This window comes from Phocoena sinus, chromosome 6 (genome assembly GCF_008692025.1).
Source record: "Phocoena sinus isolate mPhoSin1 chromosome 6, mPhoSin1.pri, whole genome shotgun sequence".
Lineage (NCBI taxonomy): Eukaryota > Metazoa > Chordata > Mammalia > Artiodactyla > Phocoenidae > Phocoena > Phocoena sinus.
Genome location: NC_045768.1, coordinates 14,053,680 through 14,076,364, shown reverse-complemented (window position 1 = coordinate 14,076,364; position 22,685 = coordinate 14,053,680). Strand labels below are relative to the sequence as shown.

Sequence of the window (22,685 nt, the reverse complement as noted above, 5' to 3'; positions counted from 1 at the left end):
GAACTCCAGAAAGATCCCCCACCCCTTCCGCCAGGTGGGGACACAATAAGAAGTCTGCGACCTGGAAGAGGGCCCTCGCCCAACCATGCTGGCGCCCTGATCTCGGACTTTTGGCCTCCAGAACTGTAAGAAATAAGCTTCTATTGTTTGTAAGCTACCCAATCTGTGGTATTTTGTTATGGCGCCCCAAAAGGACTAAAAAAATTGGGTACAGAGGGAGCCGGGCAGCACCAGCGCGGTGCCCCGCAAAACTTGGAGGAGTAAGACTGCCCTCTAGGGGTTCAACTTTGAAATCATCACACAGTCAACTGGAGAGGTAAAAAGTCACCAAACTATACACTTAAAATGGATGTGTCGTGCCGCGTGCAACTTATACTTCGATAAAACTGATTTGCTTTAGTTACCTTAAAGCAAGTTCTAGATAGGCATGGAAATGAGCAGGGAAGGCCTGTGGGGACTGTAGCCAGCCTAGTGCACCAGCCCGCCTAAGAGAGCAGCCTCAGTCCAGCAAGACCCTAGCCCAGTCCTGCCACGCCTTCCAGGTTTTCAAGAGAAGCTGGAAATCTAGACTTTCACGTGAAATTAGGTGTTTGTTTTTTTTTTTAACATCGGCAACGAATTCGATCTTTTCAAAGTACTGTTTGGGTCAAATAAAACATGTCTGTCGGCCATACTGACCTGCAGGGCTCCTCAAGGCTGACCGTCTTAGAGATACGGACTAGCTGTAAGGTCCAGTTGAAGGAAATCAAGGAGCTAAAGCATGTACCTTTGAAAAGGGCGGCGGGAGGCCAGGACACGGGCAGTGTCCGTCCTGGTGAGGGCCCTGCTCAGCGGCGGTGGTCAGTCGCACGGCAGACCTGGATCCAGCTCACCAGGGCGTGACCAAGGGCCCCTGCTCCATCCAATTCACTCACACCTCTGACCTCAATTTAGCTTCCTGGGCAGGCCTGCCTTCAGGGAGGGAACACACTGATCCTAGGCCCAGAAGAGTTCCACCACAGAGGGCCACACCCAGGCGAGCGGGCAGAAACCCAGAGCTGGCTGCCGGGAGCGTGGCTGAGGCAACTCTATCCCTGAGAGACGGGTGCACTTGCAGGACTGACACATCCCGTTTCGGTGCCTCCCCAGCCGGACCGGTAGGAGACTCCAGGAGCAGGCAGCCTTAGGGAGGCCCCGACCTGATCACCCACGTCCGTGGAGACCCCACTGCCCGGACCACAGTCAGTACTCAGGAAGCATTAACCCTTCCCCAAAAGGGCTCCGTCTGCCAAAACGATGGGCAAACAAGCTTCTACAGCGTATGCTAACAGGGACCGAGGCTGCTCTAAACTGTGCCACGTGTCCCACCTTTGAGGGTGCCTTACCCCAAGCCCAGAGCTCTCCTCTCCTAAGCTCTCCCCGCCCCACACCCAGGCAGAGCTGATCACTCCCTGGCTTTTGTCACAGCCCAGACCCGGAACTTACCTCCAGCACCAATTGTGACTTTCTGTTTTTAACGCATGTTCCCTCCCCCACATGGGAGCTCCACATAAGGAAGACAGCGTTCACCTCTGCATTCCTGGCACCCAGCCCGAGGCTAGGCTCAGCAGCTGGGGAAGGAATGAACCTGCATCTCCTTTAATTCAGGCCTTACTCCATAGGCCCAGCATCTTCTGGACTCTCCTCTTGGATGCCTGCAATCCCTCAACCCCATGTGTCCCAACTGAAAGCTCATCTCCCCACCTCCTCCACCCCAAAACATCTCCTCTTCCTCCCCTTTTCCCACAACCTCGGCAAACTGCCCTCCCATCCCACGGTTGCTCACGCTCAGGACCTGGGTCGGGGGGACCTCTGCGGCCTTTTCCCTCAGCCACAGATCCAGCAGCCGTCAAGCCCTTCAAGCCATCATGCCAATCCAACCTTCCCAGTATCTCTGCCTGCTCTACCACCAACCCGAGTTCTGTCACCTCGGTCCTCGCCACCATCACCTCTTATCTGAACTTCAGCATCATGCCCCCTGCCAATCCATCCTCCAGGGGGCAGCCAGATCCTGTCATTCCCCCCACCCCCATCCTTAGCTCTTCAGTGGCTCCTCACATGCCCTGAGGACAAAACCCAAACTCTACCAAAAGGCCCACAGGACCTGCCCCAGCTTCCCTCTCCCCAGCTCCTCCTATCGCCCCGCCCCCGTTCCAGACCAGGCTGTACTCTTCCAGTTCCTTGATCGCGCTTTAGAACAATTTCTGTCGACTTCCAAACTAGCTTGGCTCTTCAATGGATGGGCCAGAGGTTAGCCGGAAGTCTCACTTCTGTTTAGTTAACTCTATCTTCCACTTAGTAACCACCAAAGCAAGGCAAGAGTACCAAAATGCAAAAACAGTAAAGAATAAAACCTCCACCCTCTCCTGACCAGTTTTGATTCAAAGTTTGGTTGCAAGACATAAAGGGCATTTAAGATTGCCGAAAAGCCGTACGGCCCACCCACTTCTCTGGACCAAATGGCGCAGGCTTTATTTCTGGACCATTGAAGAGCTCTGTACCTGGTCTACATTGTTTTGGTCCCTCGCACTGTACAAATCTGGGCCCTTAGCCTGCGTTAAAAGATATGATGGAAAACAGGTCACAAAAAATTCACTAGTATTTTACTGTGGGGATGGAGCCACTCACTGTTCCCTTTGGGAAAACCTACAAGAGGAATGTCTCTCTGACAATGACAAGTAAAACTGGGCTTCTCCTGAGTTACTAGCTTGTTTTGTCTTGTGAACAATGTGAATCTTCTGTCCACCAAAATTGTTTTTCCCTTTTTCCTTTGGCTACCAGGAAGCTTACAGCCAAAACCTGAATGCTAAATTTAGTATCTGAGTAGAACTTTTCAGCATGAATTTCTGTCTACTAATTCTATCTCTGTCCTCACATCACTACCCTATTCCTTTCCCTTTCACCCTGATTTTATCCCTAGTTTTCTCACTATGGGCCACAAGTAGAAAAAGAAGGGGAAAAGGGTAGGAAGGCAACAACTCTTTCCGTTTTTTTTTGGATCATACTGCCAGATAAATGGATGTCAGAGCATCACAGGGGTAAAGAGCCAGACCTGTCCTTCTCTTCCAGGACCAGAGCCATCTCCAGATCCCCCTCGTGCATCTTCTTCATCTCTGAAAGCTTGTTTTCCAAGCTTAACCGAAGAGCCTTCTCTGTTTCTGTTCCAGCAAAGGCCTTTTCCAGCTCTGCTTGGGCGACTTTCACATCCTAGAGTTAAATTAAACGCATTTGATGCAATTTTTCAATACAATTGGGAACACTTTGAAAGGAAATTGGATTAAAATATAAATATTTATGACTTTTTCTCCAGCACATATCTCCTCTCTGAATTGTACTACACATGGGGAGAATCAGTAATAAATACATTCACCAGCCACTTTTCCCCTCTTGTATCCTGAAGAGTAATAGGCATGTCCAATGGAAAAGACCCTACAAGAACCGTATTTTCGGTTTTGAAAAATCCGATCAATATTTACAGTTTCAATGAGAACGAGGAGAAATGTGCCTCTCGATACCTAAACATACATAAATTCCTAGGAGTCACCATAATCTCCATAACAAATTCTTCCCACACCCCACTGCCCCCTCACTATTTTTAAGATAATGACTACACAACTCTAAAGTGCATTTTCTGTATCTCCAAGGTGATTTAGGTGGTAAAAAACTCTTATGTTCTTCCTGAGAGCTCAGAGAAGCCAAAAAGGAAATTGCCTAAGTCACGCAGGCAGCGTCTTTGTTGGGGAAAAGGGCCTGGTGCTCAGGAAAGTGACCGAATAGTAGATGTGAGTCTCCCAGCCCTCATGCCGCTGCCTCTGACTGCATCACAAAGATGAAAGGCAAATCGAACTGGATTCAAAACCCAGCTCTCCCACCACTTATTTGCTGGGTGACCTTGAGTAGTCCCTTAACCTCTCTGAGCCCGTTTCCCAACCTATAAAACGGGGATAACCACCGTCTCAAAGAGTTGCTGGGAGACTGTCAAATGCCTGCTGCGTCACAGGAAGCTCAAAATACGCTGGCTTCCTCTTCCCTGCCCTTCCCTCCACGGTGCTTTGAGCAAGGAGCTTTACTTATACTATCTTTGATCCTCACTCAATCCTAGAAAGTTACATACTGACAGAGAGACTCGACCAGCCCAGAATGCAGGCTCTACAGCCAGACCACCTGGCATTTACTACCTGGGTGACCTTGCGCCGAGCGACTTGGCCACTCTGTGCCTGTGTCGTCATGCTTTCGGTTTTGTTCTTAAAAAGGGATAGTAAAAGCATTTACCTCCTACGTTTACTGAAGGGATAAACTAAGTCAGTGTATGGAAAGGCTGAGAAGGGTGCCTCAGACATGGTAAGCCCTCCATAAATCGTTAGTTCACTGCAGGTACTACAATTACGCTTGCAGGGCAGACACCACTGGCCTCATTTCACAGATGAAGCAGCAGAGGCTCAGAGAAGGCAAACGTCTTCTCCAAGGTGACAAGCTCGTGATAGAGCAGGGATTCAGCCCGGTACTGTCAGTCACGCTGCTACCCTAAAACCTGGGGAAGCGCTTACTGGGAAAAATAAGATGACTGAACCAACAGATTAAGTCTCTTAAAAGTCTCAGAATTACATTTTAACTAAAGTTCAGAATTCGGGCTCAGAAGACCCTCCTTTTGGTTTCAGCTCTACTGCTTATGACCAAGACTAAGTTTCCCAGCTCTCTGAGCCGGTCTCATCTGTAGTTTGGACCTAGGATCTACACACCCCCAGGGGGCCGATGTGAACATGACAAGTGGAAAAGCCCACTATAAGATGTAAAATACAGTACAAATGAATCTGCTCTTTGTATCTAGAAGTGCTTTGTGGTGTCATTTCTCCTCTTATCTGCCAAGAAGAATCAGGGTTTTGGGTAGAGAAACAACAGACTTCAAAGATCAAGAATTAAAAGGAACTGGTATCACTCAATGACGAGCTTAATATGGAGGAAAGCTTTTCAACATCTAGGAGATAAAGTTGTTTGGCCAAGGAGCGTCCTGATTCCCACCACAGGCTGAGAATGGGGGGAAAGAAGAGCTACACACAGCGGCTCCCCGAGAGGAAGCAGGCAGTGGGCACAGGTGGGATGGAGGGATGGAGGCTGGGCTCTGGGGACAGGGGCTGCGCGGCCACGCATGGCCTACGAGTCAGGAAACCTGGCTCCAGGCTTAGCTGTGTTAGGCGGGTCGCCTCTCCTCTCCGGGCCTCAGGCCTCAGCTCCCTCTTCTGTAAAGTAAAGGAACTAAACTAGATAAAAAGAAGGGTGGTGTTGCAGTCAGGACACAGGCTGTAAAATCAGCTGTTGTAACTTAAATCCGGGACTAAACGTGGACTAGTTAGTATTTCTCTGTGCACTTCCGTGTCCTCATCTAGAGGATGGAGACAATAAAGGCCAGCGCGCAGGGTGTAAGGGTATAAATTCCATACGCGAAGTGCCTAGACCGGGGCTGGAGTGCAAGAGGTGCTCAGCGACGGGGGCTCTTCTCCCTGCTGAAACCCTGACAGTTATGACAAGAGGAACAAAATTCTGCCCACTCGGTTACGAACCCGCTGTAGCAAACACATTCTCCTCAGGGCTTTCAGACTTGCCTCTCTTTTTTTTTTGGCCGTACCACGCAGCATGCGGGATCTGGTTCCCCGACCAGGGATCAAACCCACACCCCCTGCAGTGGAAGCACAGAGTCTTAAACACTGGACGGCCAGGGAAGTCCGGACTTGCCTCTTCTAAAAGGAGTATTCTCTTGGTTAGGAGCTCTTCGACCTGCCGCACCTTCTTTTGAGCATCTTCCTTCACCCGCTGAATTTCAGAGCCACCCCCTGCGGTGAGGCTCTCAACTGCTTTGCTGCGAAAAGAGGCAAAGGCATAAAATGCACAAGAGTGACAGTCAGATGGTGACTCCAACCGCTCCAAAGAGACAAAGAATATTTGTTGGTCACTTCTCCCACAGACCTGTGCTGAGCTTTTTTTTTTTTTTTAAATTAAGATTTGTAATTCAAAAGCACAGATAATGCAATATATAAATGTATCAAGTCAACCGTGCAGTATACCTTGAACTTACACAATGTTATATGCCAATTACATCTCAATTAAAACACATATATAGGGGCTTCCTTGGTGGCGCAGTGGTTGGGAGGTCGCCTGCCGATGCAGGGGACACGGGTTCGTGACCCGGTCTGGGAAGATCCCACATGCCGCGGAGCGGCTGGGCCCGTGAGCCATGGCCGCTGAGCCTGCGCGTCCGGAGCCTGTGCTCCGCAACGGGAGAGGCCACAACAGTGAGAGGCCCGCGTACCACAAAAAAAAAAAAAAAAAAAAAAAAAAACACATATATAGGGGCTTCCCTGGTGGCGCAGTGGTTAAGAATCCGCCTGCCAACGCAAGGGACACGGGTTCGAGCCCTGGTCCAGGAAGATCCCACGTGCTGCAGAGCAGCTAAGCCCATGCGCCACAACTACTGAACCTGCGCTCTAGAGCCCACGAGCCACAACTGCTGAGCCCGCGTGCCACAACTACTGAAGCCCGTGCGCCTAGAGCCCGTGCTCCACAACAAGATGGAGCTACCGCAATGAGAAGCCCGCGCACCACAATGAAGACCCAATGCAGCCAAAAATAAATTAAATAAATTTTTTTAAATAAATAAATAAAACACATATATATGATATATAGTTCGCATACTATCCAGTGATCTTCTTAGGGTCAACTCCTAGAAAGGGAATTACTAGGTTAAAGGATAAGCTCGTTTTTAAGACACTCGACAGCTATTGCCAAATTCCCCACCACGAAACTTCCGATAAAGTACACCTCCACCAGCGGCAGGAAAGGCAGAGCGCTGGTGTGACAAACCAGTGCTAAAGGAGTTGGAGACAACCAAAATAAACCTGCAGGTAAAGGTCTTCTGCCACTGGAGGGGGGAGCATCTCAAACACAGCACGACCACTCGGCAAGCACGAGCGGCAACTGAGGGCCTGAGGAGAGGAGGTTACCCGCCCTCCACCACCTCTAACATAAAAGGCAGACTTCACATCGCTGGGCATCATGGAACATTCTCTCTGCTTGACCAGCATGGTGGGGCTGGCCCACCAACACCAGACACAGCGCTACGACCACAGACGCCTTTCATTTTGGTTCTCGAAAAACAGCACCGGATGTGAATTTGTGAGACACAGACTCAGAGGCAGGTCTCATCAGATTTCTAAAATGACTGCGGGTCTCCAGAAGGCAGAATGATGAAGGAGACGGCTCCACCTAAAGCTAGCTTTTCAGAAAAGCTGCAAAAGCATAAGTCTATTCACCACCAGCCTCCCATGCCCTACTTTAAGGGTATATAACATTTTTCCAACCAGGGGCCACGTGATCAGACACTCACATGCACAGGCCATGTGAATTTCTGACTGAGAACAATGCAAAGTCAAGAGGGCCATCCTTGCTGCCTCGAACATGAGTCGCCTGCAAATAAAGACTTTATTCATATCTTGTTTCCTTTCACCAATAAGCCTTCAGAAGGCCCCAGTGTCATGATATCATTTTAATGGAATTCAATGCGAACAATTGGAAAGAAAGAACAGGGGCTCTGAGGCTGAACAGATCTGCTTCCAAATTTTGACTCTATTATGTCCTCAGCATGACTCTGGGTAAATTACCTCTTACACCTCAGTTTCCTCATTTGAAAAATGAGATGATTACCTCTTAGAACTAATGTGCTAACACGCGTGGTGGCCGTAGCGCGGTGCCCTTCCTCTCTGATCTGAGTGCTGCCTGCTGGCCTGTTGTCCCCGAGGCCACCGCAGCACTGGCCCCTGCTGTGCCGCCGTAAGAGGCCTCGTTCCACCGCCTCTGCTGGCATCCGAGCTGAGAATGGATCCTCTCTGGCCAGAACTAAGACCACCACGGTCACCTCCTGATCACTGCTATGAAACGTCCTGAGCCGCCACTCCCTCAGCTCATTTCCTGATCAGTACTGTCTGGAGTTCACATCACTTCCACCACTCCTCAAGAGGCACTATACATGGCTGGAAGATTTCTGTACTAGAAGCTTTTCCCTCCTGAGCCTTGGACACAGGATTTTTCCAGTCCCAAATTTCCACTAACCACCAGAAATGTTTTAGCCCTTGGGCTTCAGAGAGACTTCTCTAGAAAATGGCCCGCTCGACTGCCTCCCCCTCCCCCCGCCTATCAGCCCAGATCAAACATTTCTGTTTTGCAGTCTGAATCATATACATCGTCGAGGGGCTGACTACAATTTTTAACAAGTACTGGTATTATTCAGTTTGGCTGCACTTTGGTTATACCAATAAAATATATTCCCAATAACAAATGTTCCAACTTTTCATCTATCATCTTTGTATCTCTGTAGCAGTAAAATTTATACTCAGCAGTATGGCGCAATTTTCCCCTACTGATGGAATTATTGTTTTTGTTTGTGTTTTAAAGCCACAGAGATAAAATTTACTCCCGACAATATGTCTGCTTTCGTTTTTAATGCCCCCTTACTGTAAGTGAGAAATACAAGAATAGAAAGCCGGCAAACTATATACTTACTCCAGAGCAAGGCAGAGCGAGCTCAGACCAGGCCAGTCCCAGTTCTGTCACCAACCTGGGCAAGACTTCCTACTCCTCTGAGCCTCAGTTTTCTTTCCACTCAAATGGGAACACTGGCTGCCTCAAACAGCTGTTGTAAAATCAACTGCAATAAAGCATGTCAAGTGCCAGGCGCAGGGTTTGGGGCAAAGCAGGATCTCAGTAAACATTCGTTCTCTCCTTCTGCCCTTTCTCTCTTTACAGAATCTGGGGCAACAGATGAGATAGACAGCGAGGCCTAAGGAGAGGAAAGGTTTACAGAAACTGGTCTAATCCAGCTTTCCACCCAATACAAGACAGAACTGTCTATAAACACCACCCTCACTACCCTTTCTAACCCTCAACATTTCCTCTTGACTCTTTCCATTCTAATTAAAGTTTTTTAGAAAAAGCAGGGGCTTCTCCTGTGACAGGTGCTGGGCATTTCGGGGTAAAGAAAGGCACCTTTAGCAGACGGGTGGTGGACAGGGCACCTAGCCCGTGGCAGGTAATTCTCACAAAGGCCCCATGAAGTAGGAACAGCTGAGAAGCCAAGACTCAGAAGCCAAAGACCCACCTACTGGCAGAGCCAACCCGGAGCCCCTGCCCCTTCCACTGGCCCCATCTCCACTCAAGTAGAGGAACAGGCTCTTGGCCTCACAAGATGTACAGTCATGTTAGAGAAGTGAGAATCACATACAGGAAAATAAAGAACATGAAACCTAGTGCTAGGCTAAAAGTCAGGGACTTGGGTTCTAATCCCAGCTCTGGTCTTTCTAAGTGATTTTGTCACGGTCCTTCCCATCTCCAGGCCTAAGTTCCCCCCGCTACAAAAGGTTTTCCTAGAAAGTTGCCTAGATCCCAGGATAATGATGGAATGTATCAATAAATGGATGTGAAAGCGTTTTATAAACTGTAAAGTGTTACATACACGTGGGATTGCCATTATATGCCAGCAGTCTGTACAGAGGTTGAGATGTGGACCACGGGCAGCCACGGGACTCAGCATGAGCCTTTATGGAGGGGAGGCGACAAGAAAGGCATCTGGGCCAGGAGGGGATGGGAAGCAGAAGAGACCTGCCAAGGCAAAGCTAGAGCAGCAGGGGCAGGACATTTTCAGTACCTGTGCACTACTGGGATAAAGTGTTGGTGGAGAGAAAGCTGGAGCAGTGAAGTCACTGGGACTTTCTTAAACAGAACCCCTGCCCTAGAAGGCATCCTTGACATCACCCTTCCCACCATTACCAAGCCCTGTGGACTTTGCTTCCCAACCATCTCCCCAGTCCCCCCGTGCAGCTCATCACGAATCTCTTGCCTAACTACTGGCCCAGCCTCCTAACTCGACTCCCTGCTTCCACCCTGGCTCCCTCCACAAAACATTCCCCACTCAGCAACCAGAGTGACCTTTGAAAACACAAAGCCCTGATTGTGTCAGCTGCTTAAAACCCATGACTGTTTTCCATCTGATCTCAGGATAAAGACCAAAATCTCTAGTGAGGCCTCAAGACCCTGCAAGACAAGACCGAGGCCCCTAGACCTGTCGTATCTCCTGAGACCTGCACATTCCCTCCTCCTTCAACACCTTCTCCACCCTTTCCCCCTGGCCAAGGCCTACTTACCGCCAGATCCAATCTCATCTCAAATGCCACCTTCCCGGCCACACATCTACAGCTACGGACCTATTCCTGCTGCTCTAACTCTCCTAGCTTCCTCCCTTTCACTCACAGCTCTTTTCCCAACTTGTATTTATATATCTATTACTCCAAGTATTCTATCCCGATCACTCCTTCCAGAATGTAAGCCCCATGTGTCTGTTTGGATCATGGCTCTATTTCCAGGAACCTAGGCCAGTGCCACACACGACAACTGCTTGATAAATATTTTCTGAATAAATTAATAAAGCTGGTCAGACCAAAAAGGGCCTTGGACACCAGTCTGGGCAGCTGGGAAATCTGTGCATACAAACACGGGCACCAGCCCCCAAACGCTCAGCTCGGTGCGTTGGTACTGAGGCGTGCGCGTGGCCTTTTTGAGTCTGGGTTTCCATGTGCACACGCCTGGCTAGAAACAAGTCCTGGCTGAGATCTGCAGCAGGCAGGGTGAACAGAGTAGGAAACAGACAGAATTCTGCTACTGACTTCTAGGCTTGGTAAAGTCAATTTGACTTCCCGCCCAGAGAACGATGTGCTTCCAAACAACAACAACAAAGGCAACCAACAAAAACAACGCGTTCAGGGAATCCCCTGGCAGTCCAGTGGTTAGGACTCGGCGCTTCCACTGCCTTGAGCCCGGGTTTGATGGGGAACAAAGATCACGCAAGCCCAGCAGCATGGCCAAAAACAAACAAAAAAAAAGTGTCAATCTAGTTTGTTCATTCATTCATTCCTCACTCACTCACTCACTCAGAAAATACCACGTGTGCCAGTCAGCGTAACTCCGAGAAGCCTGGGCCAGGGAACCTCTAGTCTACTCAGAGCCCACAGCAGTCCATGCCGGCTGCTGGCTGTGTGACAATAAAAGGAATTGTGCGGCCTGGCCCAGAGCGGCGCAGCTGTGCCCTGGGCCAAAGGCCCCACGCCCCTGGGCAGCCGTATCCAGCAGGAGCTCTGCTGCTAGGACAGATGAAGCATTTCCACGTAAGCTTCCAGCCAGGTCCTTGGTGGGTCAACTCCGGGAAGTCTTACTCCTCTCTCACCAAGCGAAACGCAGCACACTTTGGTGCCTCACCCCGTGCCCACAAACGCCCTCTGTCACTGCACCTCCAGCATACCCCGTTCACAGGCTCCCCCGTCTCCAATGAGCTCCTGAGGGAAGGGACATCTCTTCTCAAATCCTCAGCGTGTGGCACGCTCACGTGAGAAATGTGTATGAACGAATGAATGACCAGCTGAGTCACAGACTGTATCCTCTGAACTGTGCTTGTTGTTCAATAAATATTTAACTTAATTAACTGATTGATTGACTAAGCTAATAGTTTTCAAATGTTTTAAAGCACTAGAACCCCTCTTATAAACTAAATATTACAAGGGACCCTAGCACATAAAACACATACAAGAACGAGTTCCTCTGGTTGAAGCCCCACCCTCTGCCCCCCTGCCTCACCCACCGCAGGAGTCCTTCAGGACCCCGAGGCCCCCCAGCCTTTCACAGCAATGAAGATGAAGGAGCTGCTGATGTAACTGACAACAGGGGTGGATTTCACAGACACACGGCTAAGCAAAGAGGCCAGACACAAAAGGGTGGATGCACAGTGTACGATTCCTTTTCTATACAGTTCAAAACCAGGCAGAACTAAGCAACGCGGATGCTAGCGGTGAGCAGTGGTTAGCTTTGAGGGAGAAGGGTAAGTTCTGGGAGCACAAAGGAAGCGTCCGGGGGGCTGGTGATGTTCTGGTTTCTGATCTGGAAGGTGGCCCACAGCTGTGCCTGCTTTGTGAAAATCGTCATGCTGTATGTCCACTTACGATCAGTTCATCTTCCTGTAAGTATGTTACATTTTAAAAGTTTGTTGAAAAATAATTAAATAAAATTGTAAATTTCCTCGCGGTCCTCAGAGCCCCGCTGGAGAAGAACTGGCTTAGAAACACAAGGTTCTCTTGTACCGACGCACCCAGCCTCCACCACCAGAACCATGGGCGACCTGTGAGCTCGCGGCAGGGGGACAGGTACTCACGAGGCTTTGATGAGCAGCCGCTCTCTCTCCTGGAGCTCCAGCTTCAGACTCTCTACTTCCACCTTGAGCTCGATGTTCTTCCAGACAAGATTAGGAAAGAAAAGAAACAGTGTGAAGCACAGGACATCCGAATGCCTATAGTGGGAAACCTGCTTTCAGCACAGACTGGCTCCGTGATGCTCATAATAGACAGATATTAGATTCAAACCCTCATTAGCCTCGGGGAACAGGGAAAAGGGAATTACTGAACACTGGTGGGCTCCAAAGAAGGCCCTGGATTTCTCAAGGCTTGGAACAATTGTGTAAATTTTCCAAGCTTCTAAGAGCCAGAGCATTCAAACATTCAGGCATAAATGTCATACAAGTGAGGCTGATTTAAAAATTGTTTGCCCTCCACCAGGCAAATTTACAATCAATTCTGCAGCTTGCTTTTACCATTCCAAGGTAATTACTTCTGGTTGTTTGCAATCACGCGTGTGGTGGTGTAGCAGTGGGAATGTGTTACAGCGTCAAAAAAATAAAACCTGTGGATGGATAAGCAGGAAGCCACATCACTGCCTGTCTCATTTCAGTGTAAGATTTCAGGGTGCTCCCTTCCCAAAGAGCCATGACCACATAGGGCCAGCTGTCTATAGGGGACACCACAATGTTCCCCAGCCGTCTTCCTCTTAAGTGACTGGAACAAAGGGAGACACACATGGTCCTGGGCTTGTAACTCACGTGAGAATCCAAAGACAGACTCTTTGGCACACGGGTCACAACATGAGGCAGCGGGGAGAGATCAGCTTCGCAAACCAGTCCACAGATGTACCCCCGGCGGAATATTAGGTGAATTCACGCAGTAAAGAGGAAGGTCTGAGTGCGCAGCCTGCAGGGGACTGCTGTAAGTCCAAGATTTCTCTAACCTTGCTCCTGATTTATTTTAATCATTTATGCCAACTTTACATCTTATTCCATACTACATGTGTATTATTTTAAATAAAAATAACATTTCCGGTAAAATTTACAATCTCCGAGGACAGGTCTACCTCCCTTTTAGCCAAGGAGCCCTGGGGGGAAGAGCACCCCTGACTGAGAAGTCAGCCAGAATGGAAAGGCCACAGCCTTGGGACTAGACGGACCTGGCTTCAAATTCTGCCTCCACTCCTTCCCAGGAGGAAACCGTGGCAAGTCAGTGGATGCTCGTTTATTTACTCATTCCTTCACTTCACAGACATACACCAACCCCTGTGACAGGCCAAGCACAGGCTAAGCACCAAGGCCACCACAGTAGACGAGGCAGACGCAGGCCCTGCCTTCCTGCTCACATCCAATGTGAAAGTGCAAGTGCAAGCCTGTAACTGTCCTTAGAAACACAAGCCCAGGAGGTCAGAGAGCAAGGTGTCTCCTTTCGGATCCCTCAGTGTCACACGAACAACATAAGCCCACCTGACATGGTGGATTTGAGGACTGAATGAACTAACAAATGAGAAGAGGCTACGAGACAAGGCTCAGACTGTGTTATTTTTTTCACTGTCAAACAACAGGAACTAAAGAAGTCATCTCTGCAGCAGAACTTTTTCGAGAAGAAACTGATCTTGACATAAAGGACACTGAGTGACAGTGCACAATGTCTTCAACTGTGGTTTTGTGAAAACTGCAGAAACACCCTTCAAAGAGAAGATTCCTGTTCCAGCTCTCTGAAGGGCAGAGAGCTTCTATGTAACAGCTGATAGCATATGTTCTAAGTGCTTTGCTTTCTGATGAACCAACTGGCACCCCAGCCCAGCAAATTTAAAAGAATGGACTGCTAACATGTCCACTAGACTTTTTTCTGCAACCTCAATACTTCAAGTTATAAACTTATATACATGGCGACCGAAATGTCTAAACCAAAAATCAAGACACCTTATAAGCATAAAATGGAATATCACTATAAAAAAGGATGAAGAAGCTCTTAAACCACTATTAAGGAAAGATATTCAAGATATTGTTAAGGAAAAATGCGAGGTACAAAGCAGAACATGCTCGCATTTATGTAAAAAGGGGGTTTGTACACATATACGTACACACACAATGCTTGCTTGTGTACACATAAAACTTCTCTGCCTGAGGAATTAATGATATTGGTTAGATCCAGGGAATCTAGGAGACAAGGGCGGAAGAAAGACTTTCCAGTGTATACCTTTTATGCTTTTTGATTTTGAACCATGTACACCTATCCAAAAAATTAAAATTTAAATAAAAGTGCAATTAAATCAAGTCATCTAGCCAAACAGTGGAAAAGAAGAGCTGAAACTGTGTAGTAGAATGAGGTAGGCAGACCCGGGGCCAAAACCCATCTCACAGAGCAGCTATACGACATGGAGCAAGTTGCTGATCTTCCCTGAGCTTCAGCTGCCTCTCCTGCAAGGTGAGGACCACCTCCATTGTACAGGACTGTCTTAATTAAAACAAGCTGATGAATGCACAAATGCCCAGGACAGGTGCCCGACCAGGGGTAGGCAATTAACTTACTTTGATGTCCTAACACCCATGTTCGTTCTGAGATACATGATAATCATACTTGCATACAAAATATTTTCAGTTACTGGGTTTTCTTTAAAATTCCAATTGCACCACCACTTCCTTCCAGAGAAGGGGAGACCCTCACTGTCCTTCTCTCCCACAATAAAGAAAGAGAAATCGTGTCTTGAGGGACAAGGGAGCTTTTCAATGGTTGAAAAGGCTCAGAAGTACAGTACAATCCCTCTTCAAGACAAGCCCATTTAAGTCCATCCGCTAAAACTCAAGGAGAGTTCTTTTTCCTCCTTCAAAAGCTTCCACTGGTGCAAACTTCCGAATAGAAAAAAATGGAAGAATTCTCAGGCCAAGGGCTAATCTCCTAGAGAAAGTCAAGAAACAGGCACTAAAATATTGTTTGTACTCATGTCTCTTCAAGAAAGCCAAGTTCTTTTTTCAACTTTCAGAACCAAGGTTTGTTTTCAGGCAGAGACCTCCAGGTCAAGACTTGAGATAGGAAGAGACTCTTCCTTCTGACAGTGATAAGCAAGCACACCAGGAATACAGAAGAGTCAGATCACAGGAAAAATGACAAGCCTACCTTCAGGCCGCCCACGGAAGCCCCAAGAAGACAATGATGATCATTGTCAAGCGCTGACTGGGTGCTGAGGCTTTTCATCTGTCAACTCATTTTAATCCACACAAATAACCCCAAGACAGAGGGATTATCACTTAACTCTGGAAGCAAGCCCAGAGAGCTGAAGTGACTTGCCTACAGTTACACAAGTTAGTCAGTAACAATAGGATTCAATTCCAAAGACATTCTACCATTTCCCTGTCTTTGTCTAAATTATAAATAATGAGAAAAAGGCAATTGAGATACGGTAAATCAGAATTCCCATTTTAAGAAGAGAGAAGGACTCCCTTAAAATTAATCTTGTATCGCCTTTTGCTTAATATTAAGGTCATCCTATTATCTCTTCATGCTCCCTGTAATCAATTCAAATGAAGTGAAAGCAGTGCTCTCTACTCATGCCAACTCTGAGAACAAATATTAATCAAACTTCTGCTTGGAATGACTGTTAGAAGAGACACTGGGAATGGCGGCAAGAAGCAGGGCACTCACAGTTTTGTAGACGTGTTCAGTGGGGCCATCAAATTCCTGTTGCATCCTTTCCTCGAGGAAATAGATGCGGAGCTTTAGGTTAAAGTTTTCTTTCTTCAATTCAGTGATTTGCTAGAAAATAAGAACAGATGGGTCATCAAAAGTAAGATCTAAGGGACAATACCTGCATGAATCCCCATAGCTTCCAAGGCTACAAATGGAGTAAAAGCTTACCTTTGCTATAACTGTACTAACCCAGATGTAAGAGCCAAACTCAGGACCATCGGAGCACTGAAATGAATGATGACTGAGTGGAGAGAGAATTCATGACTCCACACTGATAGTGAGTAAATAGGTAAAGAAAGAAAAGGAAAGGAAAAGGGGAGGCTCTTCTTTACAAAAGAAATCCAGTTAATAAATGTAGAAGAATAACAGGAAGAGAAAATCACCCTCATACAAACTGCTATGGTAATGACTGGCTCGGGCAGGAATCATCAATGCGTAAAGCATCAGGTGAAAGAACACTGGAAGACACGATATTCCCACTGTCTCAAGGTGTCACCCCACAGATGGCTTGTTATTTACAAAAGGAGAGTATCTTCACAATTTAGAAACCTACTAGACACCACCCTAATCAAAAGAATATATTTAATACCACCTCCTGGTGGAACAAAATGACATCTCGAGCCTCCTGAACTAAATCACTGAAAGTAAGCAATTGCGTTTAAAATGTTAAAACACCTACAATCTTTTTGTTTTTTCTTTTTGCACCTCACCATTTGCAGGATCTTAGTTCCCCGATCAGGGGTCAAACCCAGGCCCGGCAGTCAAAGCACCGAGTCCTAACCACTGGACAGCCAGGGAACTCCCAAAATGCCTACAACCTTTAACTTGCGTCTAATCAAGAGTTGTCAATCAGACAAATCCAAATTGAAAGACATTCTACAAACAACGGGGCTGGACTCTCAAAAATTTTAATGACAATCTTAAGGCAAAAATGGCTGGGGGACTCTTCTAAATAAGTGGAAGTAACAGAGGCCTGACTACTAAGTACAGTGAAATCATACAGTGAACCTTGAAATTGTTTTAAGCTCTATGGAGATAACTGGGGGAATGTGAATAACAATTTTATATAAGGTAAGAGTATTATGATTTTGTAGGAGAATATCCTAAGTAAGAGATACATGCTGAAGTACTTAAGGGTGCTGTCACATGCCCGTAACTAGCTCTCTAATAAGTGGGGAGGGAGGGAAAAAAAAAAGAGATATAGATGTAGCAAAATATTAATTGATAAATCTAGATGAAGAATATATGGTTGTTTGTTGTACTATTTTGCAACTTTTCCATAAGTTTAAGATTTGTTAAAATTAAAAGTTGGAAATTAAAAAAAAAACAGATTAAGAAAACTAGTATTTACCAAGACCCTACTATGTAAGAGACACTGAGCTTAGGTAATTTAAATATAATATCTGCACCCCTAAAACAACTCTGAGAGCAGATTACCCCCGCTTTACACATGATCAAAAATCACATAACCAGTGGAAAAGCTGAGATTCATATCCTGCTCTGTCTGGCTCTAGTGACTATGATGTGTCAAGTAAACCTCACTGCCTCTAGAAAACACCGGATTTATTTGTTTGTAACATCCAGCAAGCTTTCTGAAGCAGGTTAACCTAACTCCAAGAACAGAAGTTAGCATACACACTAAAGCTACTTATATGTTCACTTTTTTTTTTTTTTTTTTTGCGTTACGCGGGCCTGTCACTGTTGTGGCCTCTCCCGCTGTGGGGTACAGGCTCCGGACGCGCAGGCTCAGCGGCCATGGCTCACGGGCCCAGCCGCTCCGCGGCATGTGGGATCTTCCCAGACCGGGGCACGAACCTGCGTCCCCTGCATCGGCAGGCAGACTCTCAACCACTGCGCCACCAGGGAAGCCCTATGTTCACTTTTTTGATAATTTATTGAACCGTTCTCATGTGATTTAAACGTGCTCCTTACATGTATGTTACAGTTCATTTTTTCACATTTTTGAAAGTCAACAGTCCATGGTTATAAGTAAATTATGATAGGGCCACTCAACAGAATCTTATGGAGCCACTAAAAAGAATAAGAGATCACTCTGTGTACTCAAAGGAAGTTATCAAGACACACTGTTAAACAAAAACACTATGGTATAGAATATTATATGTGGCAGGCTACCATTTTAAAAAGTATGGGGAAGATATGCTTACTTGTTTGATATAAATGGTATGTATCTGGAAGTATATGCTATATAACCTTTTGAATTTTTTTAGTATAAATTTCCTAACAAAAAATAACTTAAAAATAATATTAGATGAAGGCATCCTTTTTAAAGACTATTTGAACTGTGAAGAGACTGCTGATGATGTTTTATTAAACCCAGTGTGTCTGCCCAGGCCATAACTCATGCATCTGTTGTTCCCCTTCCATTCTCCAAGTCACTACTCCAGCTCAGTTCTCAAAGGCAAAGCAGAAAGATCAGGGGCTTTGGAGACAACACTAAGTTCAATCCTAACTCTTCTCATAGAGTAACCCTAGATTTGCTACCTTTCAGAGCCTCGGTTTCTTCACTTATAATATAGAGATAATACACTTTTGTCAGTACTAAATGAAATAAAATACAGTATAGAGGATGCCTAAGACAGGGTCAACAAAATGTACAAAGAATGAAGAATAAATTATATGATTTGATTATACCAAAATGTAAGACTTCTAACTACAAAAAGACTCATAAACATGGTTTAAAGTCAAGTGATTAAGATGTTGGCAAAATACCAAGACATAGGGTGAACTGTCTTGAAATGAATGGCAAAATAAAGTCTCAGCAGAGAAACAGAAAATGTAGAAAAGAACCAAATAAAAATTTTAGAAATGGAAAATACAAAAACCAAATAAAAATGGACTGGATGGGCTCAACAAATGGTGATGACAGAATACTCAGTGAACTTGAAGACAGATCAACAAAAATTATCCAATATGAAAACAGGGGGTAAAAAACTTAGAAAAGAAAAAATTAAGAGAGCCTCAGGGACCTCTGAGCCAATACCAAAAGGTCTTTCACCAGAGTCCCAGAAAAATAGGAGAAAATTAGGAGAGTGTAGTATAAAAAAAAAAATTGAAGAAATACAACTTAGAACTTTCCAACTTTTGAAAAAGGCATAAAACATACAGACTAAAGAGGCTTATCAAACACCAAACAAGATAAGTTCAAAGAAATTCACACCTAGCAACCACTGAAAAATAAAGACAAAAAACATAAAACAAAAACAAACAAACAAAAACTCTTGAAAGCAGCCAGAGAAAAATGACACATTTATGAGGAACAAAGATTCAAATAACAGCAGATTTCTCAGTCAAAACCATAGAGGCCGGAGGGCAGTGGAACAATATTATTAAAATGCTGAAAGAAACTGTCACGCTAGAATTCTTAAGCAGTGAAGGTAAAATGAAGACATTCTCAAATGAAGGAGAACCAAGCGAATCCACTGCCAGAAGATCTGCTCTAAAAGAAATGCTAAAGGAAGTTCTTCAGACCAAAGGGAAATGATACTACAGAGAAGGTGGAAACTTCAGAAATGAAGGAAGAAGGAGAGAGGAGGAAGGAAGAGAGAAGGAAGGAAGAGAAAAGCAAATGGTAGTAAATCAACTATACTTCAATTTTTAAAAAATGATAAATATCTCGATAACTATCTAGAAGGAACAGTAGAAATGAAAACACCTCAAGTTCTTTAAAACATTTATGACAGTAAAGCAAAAGTTAAAACATAGTCTGTGGCATTTTCAATGTTTTGGATATAAAATATACTGGGGATAGGTGTGGCAACGTTTTTACATTTCACTTATGGTGAAATGAAAAGTTCCTATAATCTCTAAAGCAACCACTAAAAATTCTTTAATGTTTTAAAATAAACTATACACAGAGATATGTTCAAAAACTCAATAGATAAATTAGATGAAACAGTAAATAATTCTAATAATCCAAAAGAAGATTTAAAAGGGGAAACAGAAGAATCAAAAACAGAAGAAACAGGGCTTCCCTGGTGGCGCGGTGGTTGCGAGTCCACCTGCTGATGCAGGGGACACAGGTTCGTGCCCCAGTCCGGGAAGATCCCACATGCCACAGAGCGGCTGGCCCCGTGAGCCATGGCCGCTGAGCCTGCATGTCCGGAGCCTGTGCTCCGCAATGGGAGAGGCCACAACAGTTGAGATGCCCGCGTACCCACAAAAAAAAACAGAAGAAACAACAGAAACAAGTTAAGAAAATAGTGGGCCTAAATTAAAATACATTGATATATGTTAAATGTAAATGATATACACAACAATTAAAATACAGAGGTTATGAGAATGGATAAAAAACCCAAAGCTGTATACAAGAAACCCACTTCAAATATAATGATAGAGGTAGATTAAAAATAAAAGTTAGAAAAAGATGTACCATGCAAACACTAATTAAAAGAAAGCTGGAATGGTTATTCATATCTGAGAAAAGTATTCCGGCATAAAAGGGACATTACATAATAATGAAAAATAACAATCCTAATTGTGTATGTACCTAACATTACAGCCTCAAATTCATGAAGCAAAAACTGATAGAATTGAGAGGAGAAATGAACAAATCCACAATTATTGTTTGAGACATCAATACTCATCTCTCAAAGAAAAAATAGACCAAAAAAATAAACAAAATATAAAAATGCTGAGCAACACCATCAACCAACTAGATCTGATTTACACTTATAAAATACTCTAGGGATTCCCCTGGTGGCTCAGTGGTTAAGAATCCACCTGCCAACGCAGGGGACACAGGTTCAAGCCCTGGTCCAAGAGATCCCACACGCTGCAGAGCAAACTAAGCCCGTGCGCCACAACTACTGAGCCTGTGCTCCAGAGCACGTGAGCCACAGGCTACTGAGCCCATGTGCCACAACTACTGAAGCCCACGCGCCTACAGCCCGTGCTCCACAACGAGAAGCCACCACAATGAGAAGCCCCGCGCACCGCAACGAAGAGTAGCCCCCACTCACCGCAACTAGAGAAAGCCCGGTGCGCAGCAACAAAGACCCCAACACAGCCAAAAATAAATAAATTTATAAAAATACTCTACCCAACAACTCAAGTGAACATGGAACAGTTCCCAAGATATCCTGGCTCATAAAACAAACCTTAACAAATTTAAAAGAACTAAAATCAAACTATATTCCCTGACCATAACGGACATAAACTAGAAATCAATAACAGAAAGAAAACTGGAAAATTCCCAAGTACTTAGAAATTAAATAGCACATTTCTAAACAATCCATGGGTAAAAGAGAAAAATCAAAAGATGTTTTGAATAAATGAAAATGAAAATAAATCAAAATTTGTAGGATGCAGTTAGAGTAATATTTAGAGGGAAATTTATATTATTAAATGCTTTGGAAAAGAAGAAATATATACCTATTATATATAAAGTAGATAACTAATAAGGACATACTGTATAGCACAGGGAACTCTACTCAATACTCTGTATTCCTATATGGGAAAAAGAATCTAAAAGAGTGGATATATGTATATGTATAACTGATTCACTTTGCTGTACAGCGGAAACTAACCCAACATTGTAAATAAACTATACTCCAATAAAAATTTTTTTAAAAAGGAAGAAATATCTCAAATCAATAATCTAAGCTTCTATTTAAGAAACCATGAAGAGAGCAAAATAAACCCAAAGCAAAAAGAATGAAGGATATAATAAACATAAGAGCAGAAATCAATGAAATGGAAAAGAGGAAAAAACAATAGAGAAAATCAATTTACAAAGGAGATATGGGGATATATGTATATGTAGAGCTGATTCATTTTGTTATAAAGCAGAAACTAACACATACTGCAAGGCAATTATACTTCAATGAAGATGTTTTAAAAAAAAAAGATAGCTCTTTTCAAATGATCAATGAAACTCATACCTCTAGCAAGACTGGCAAAGAAAAAAAAAAAAGAGAGAAGACATAAATTACCAATATCAAGAATGAAAGAGGAATTATCATTACAGATCCCACAGTAATTAAAAGGATAATATGAAAATAACGCATACAAGTCTATGCATGTAATTGGAGAACTCAGATGAAATAACCACAATTCCTTCAAAGGTACAAATTATCAAAATCACCAAAGAAGAAATAAGAGAAACTGAATAGTTCTATAGCTACTTAAAAACTTAAGTCTGTAATAAAAAACTTTCCAAAAAAGAAAATTCCAAATCAAGATGATTTCAGTAGCAATTTCCACCAAATACCTAAATTTCTACCAATTTTACACAATCTCTTCCAGAAAATAGAAGATGAGGGAACTTTCCCACTTCATTTTGTCAGGGCAGCATTACCCTCATAAAATCAGACCAAAATATTACAAGAAAACTACAGGACTAAATCCTTCAGGAATGATAGACACAAAATCCTTAACTAAATTTTTACAAGTTGGAAAAACATATTAACACATCATGAGTGGGATTTATCCCAGGAATGTAAGGTTACTTCAGTATTCCAAAGTCAATCCATGTAATGCACCAAACTAAAAGACTAAAGAAGAAAAAATACATACGATCACATCAACAGAGGCAGGAAAAAGCATTTGACACTCAACAGCCTCTCAGGATAAAAATTCAGCAAACTAGGAATTAAAGGAAACTTCCTTTATCTGCTAAAGGATGTCTACAAAAAAACACACATCTACAAAAAACATATTTACTTAAAGATGAAGAATTGAATGTTATTCCCCTAACATCAAGAATAAGGAAAGGATATCGGTTCTCACAGTTCCTATTCAACACTGTATTTGAAG

At 44.5% G+C, this 22,685-nt stretch overlaps 1 protein-coding gene across 7 annotated transcripts in view; it reads right to left on the bottom strand.

Annotated features, from left to right (window-relative positions):
- CDK5RAP2 (CDK5 regulatory subunit associated protein 2) overlaps positions 1-22,685 on the bottom strand; it is a 195,075-nt gene that overhangs the window by 146,010 nt on the left and 26,380 nt on the right. For all 7 annotated transcript variants that reach the window (XM_032634778.1, XM_032634776.1, XM_032634782.1 and 4 more), the window contains 4 exons: positions 15,867-15,977; positions 12,260-12,336; positions 5,749-5,872; positions 3,071-3,225 (listed from right to left, as the gene is read on the bottom strand). In XM_032634778.1, the coding sequence (XP_032490669.1) occupies positions 3,071-3,225; positions 5,749-5,872; positions 12,260-12,336; positions 15,867-15,977 (467 nt within the window). The remainder of the gene's footprint in view (positions 1-3,070; positions 3,226-5,748; positions 5,873-12,259; positions 12,337-15,866; positions 15,978-22,685) is intronic.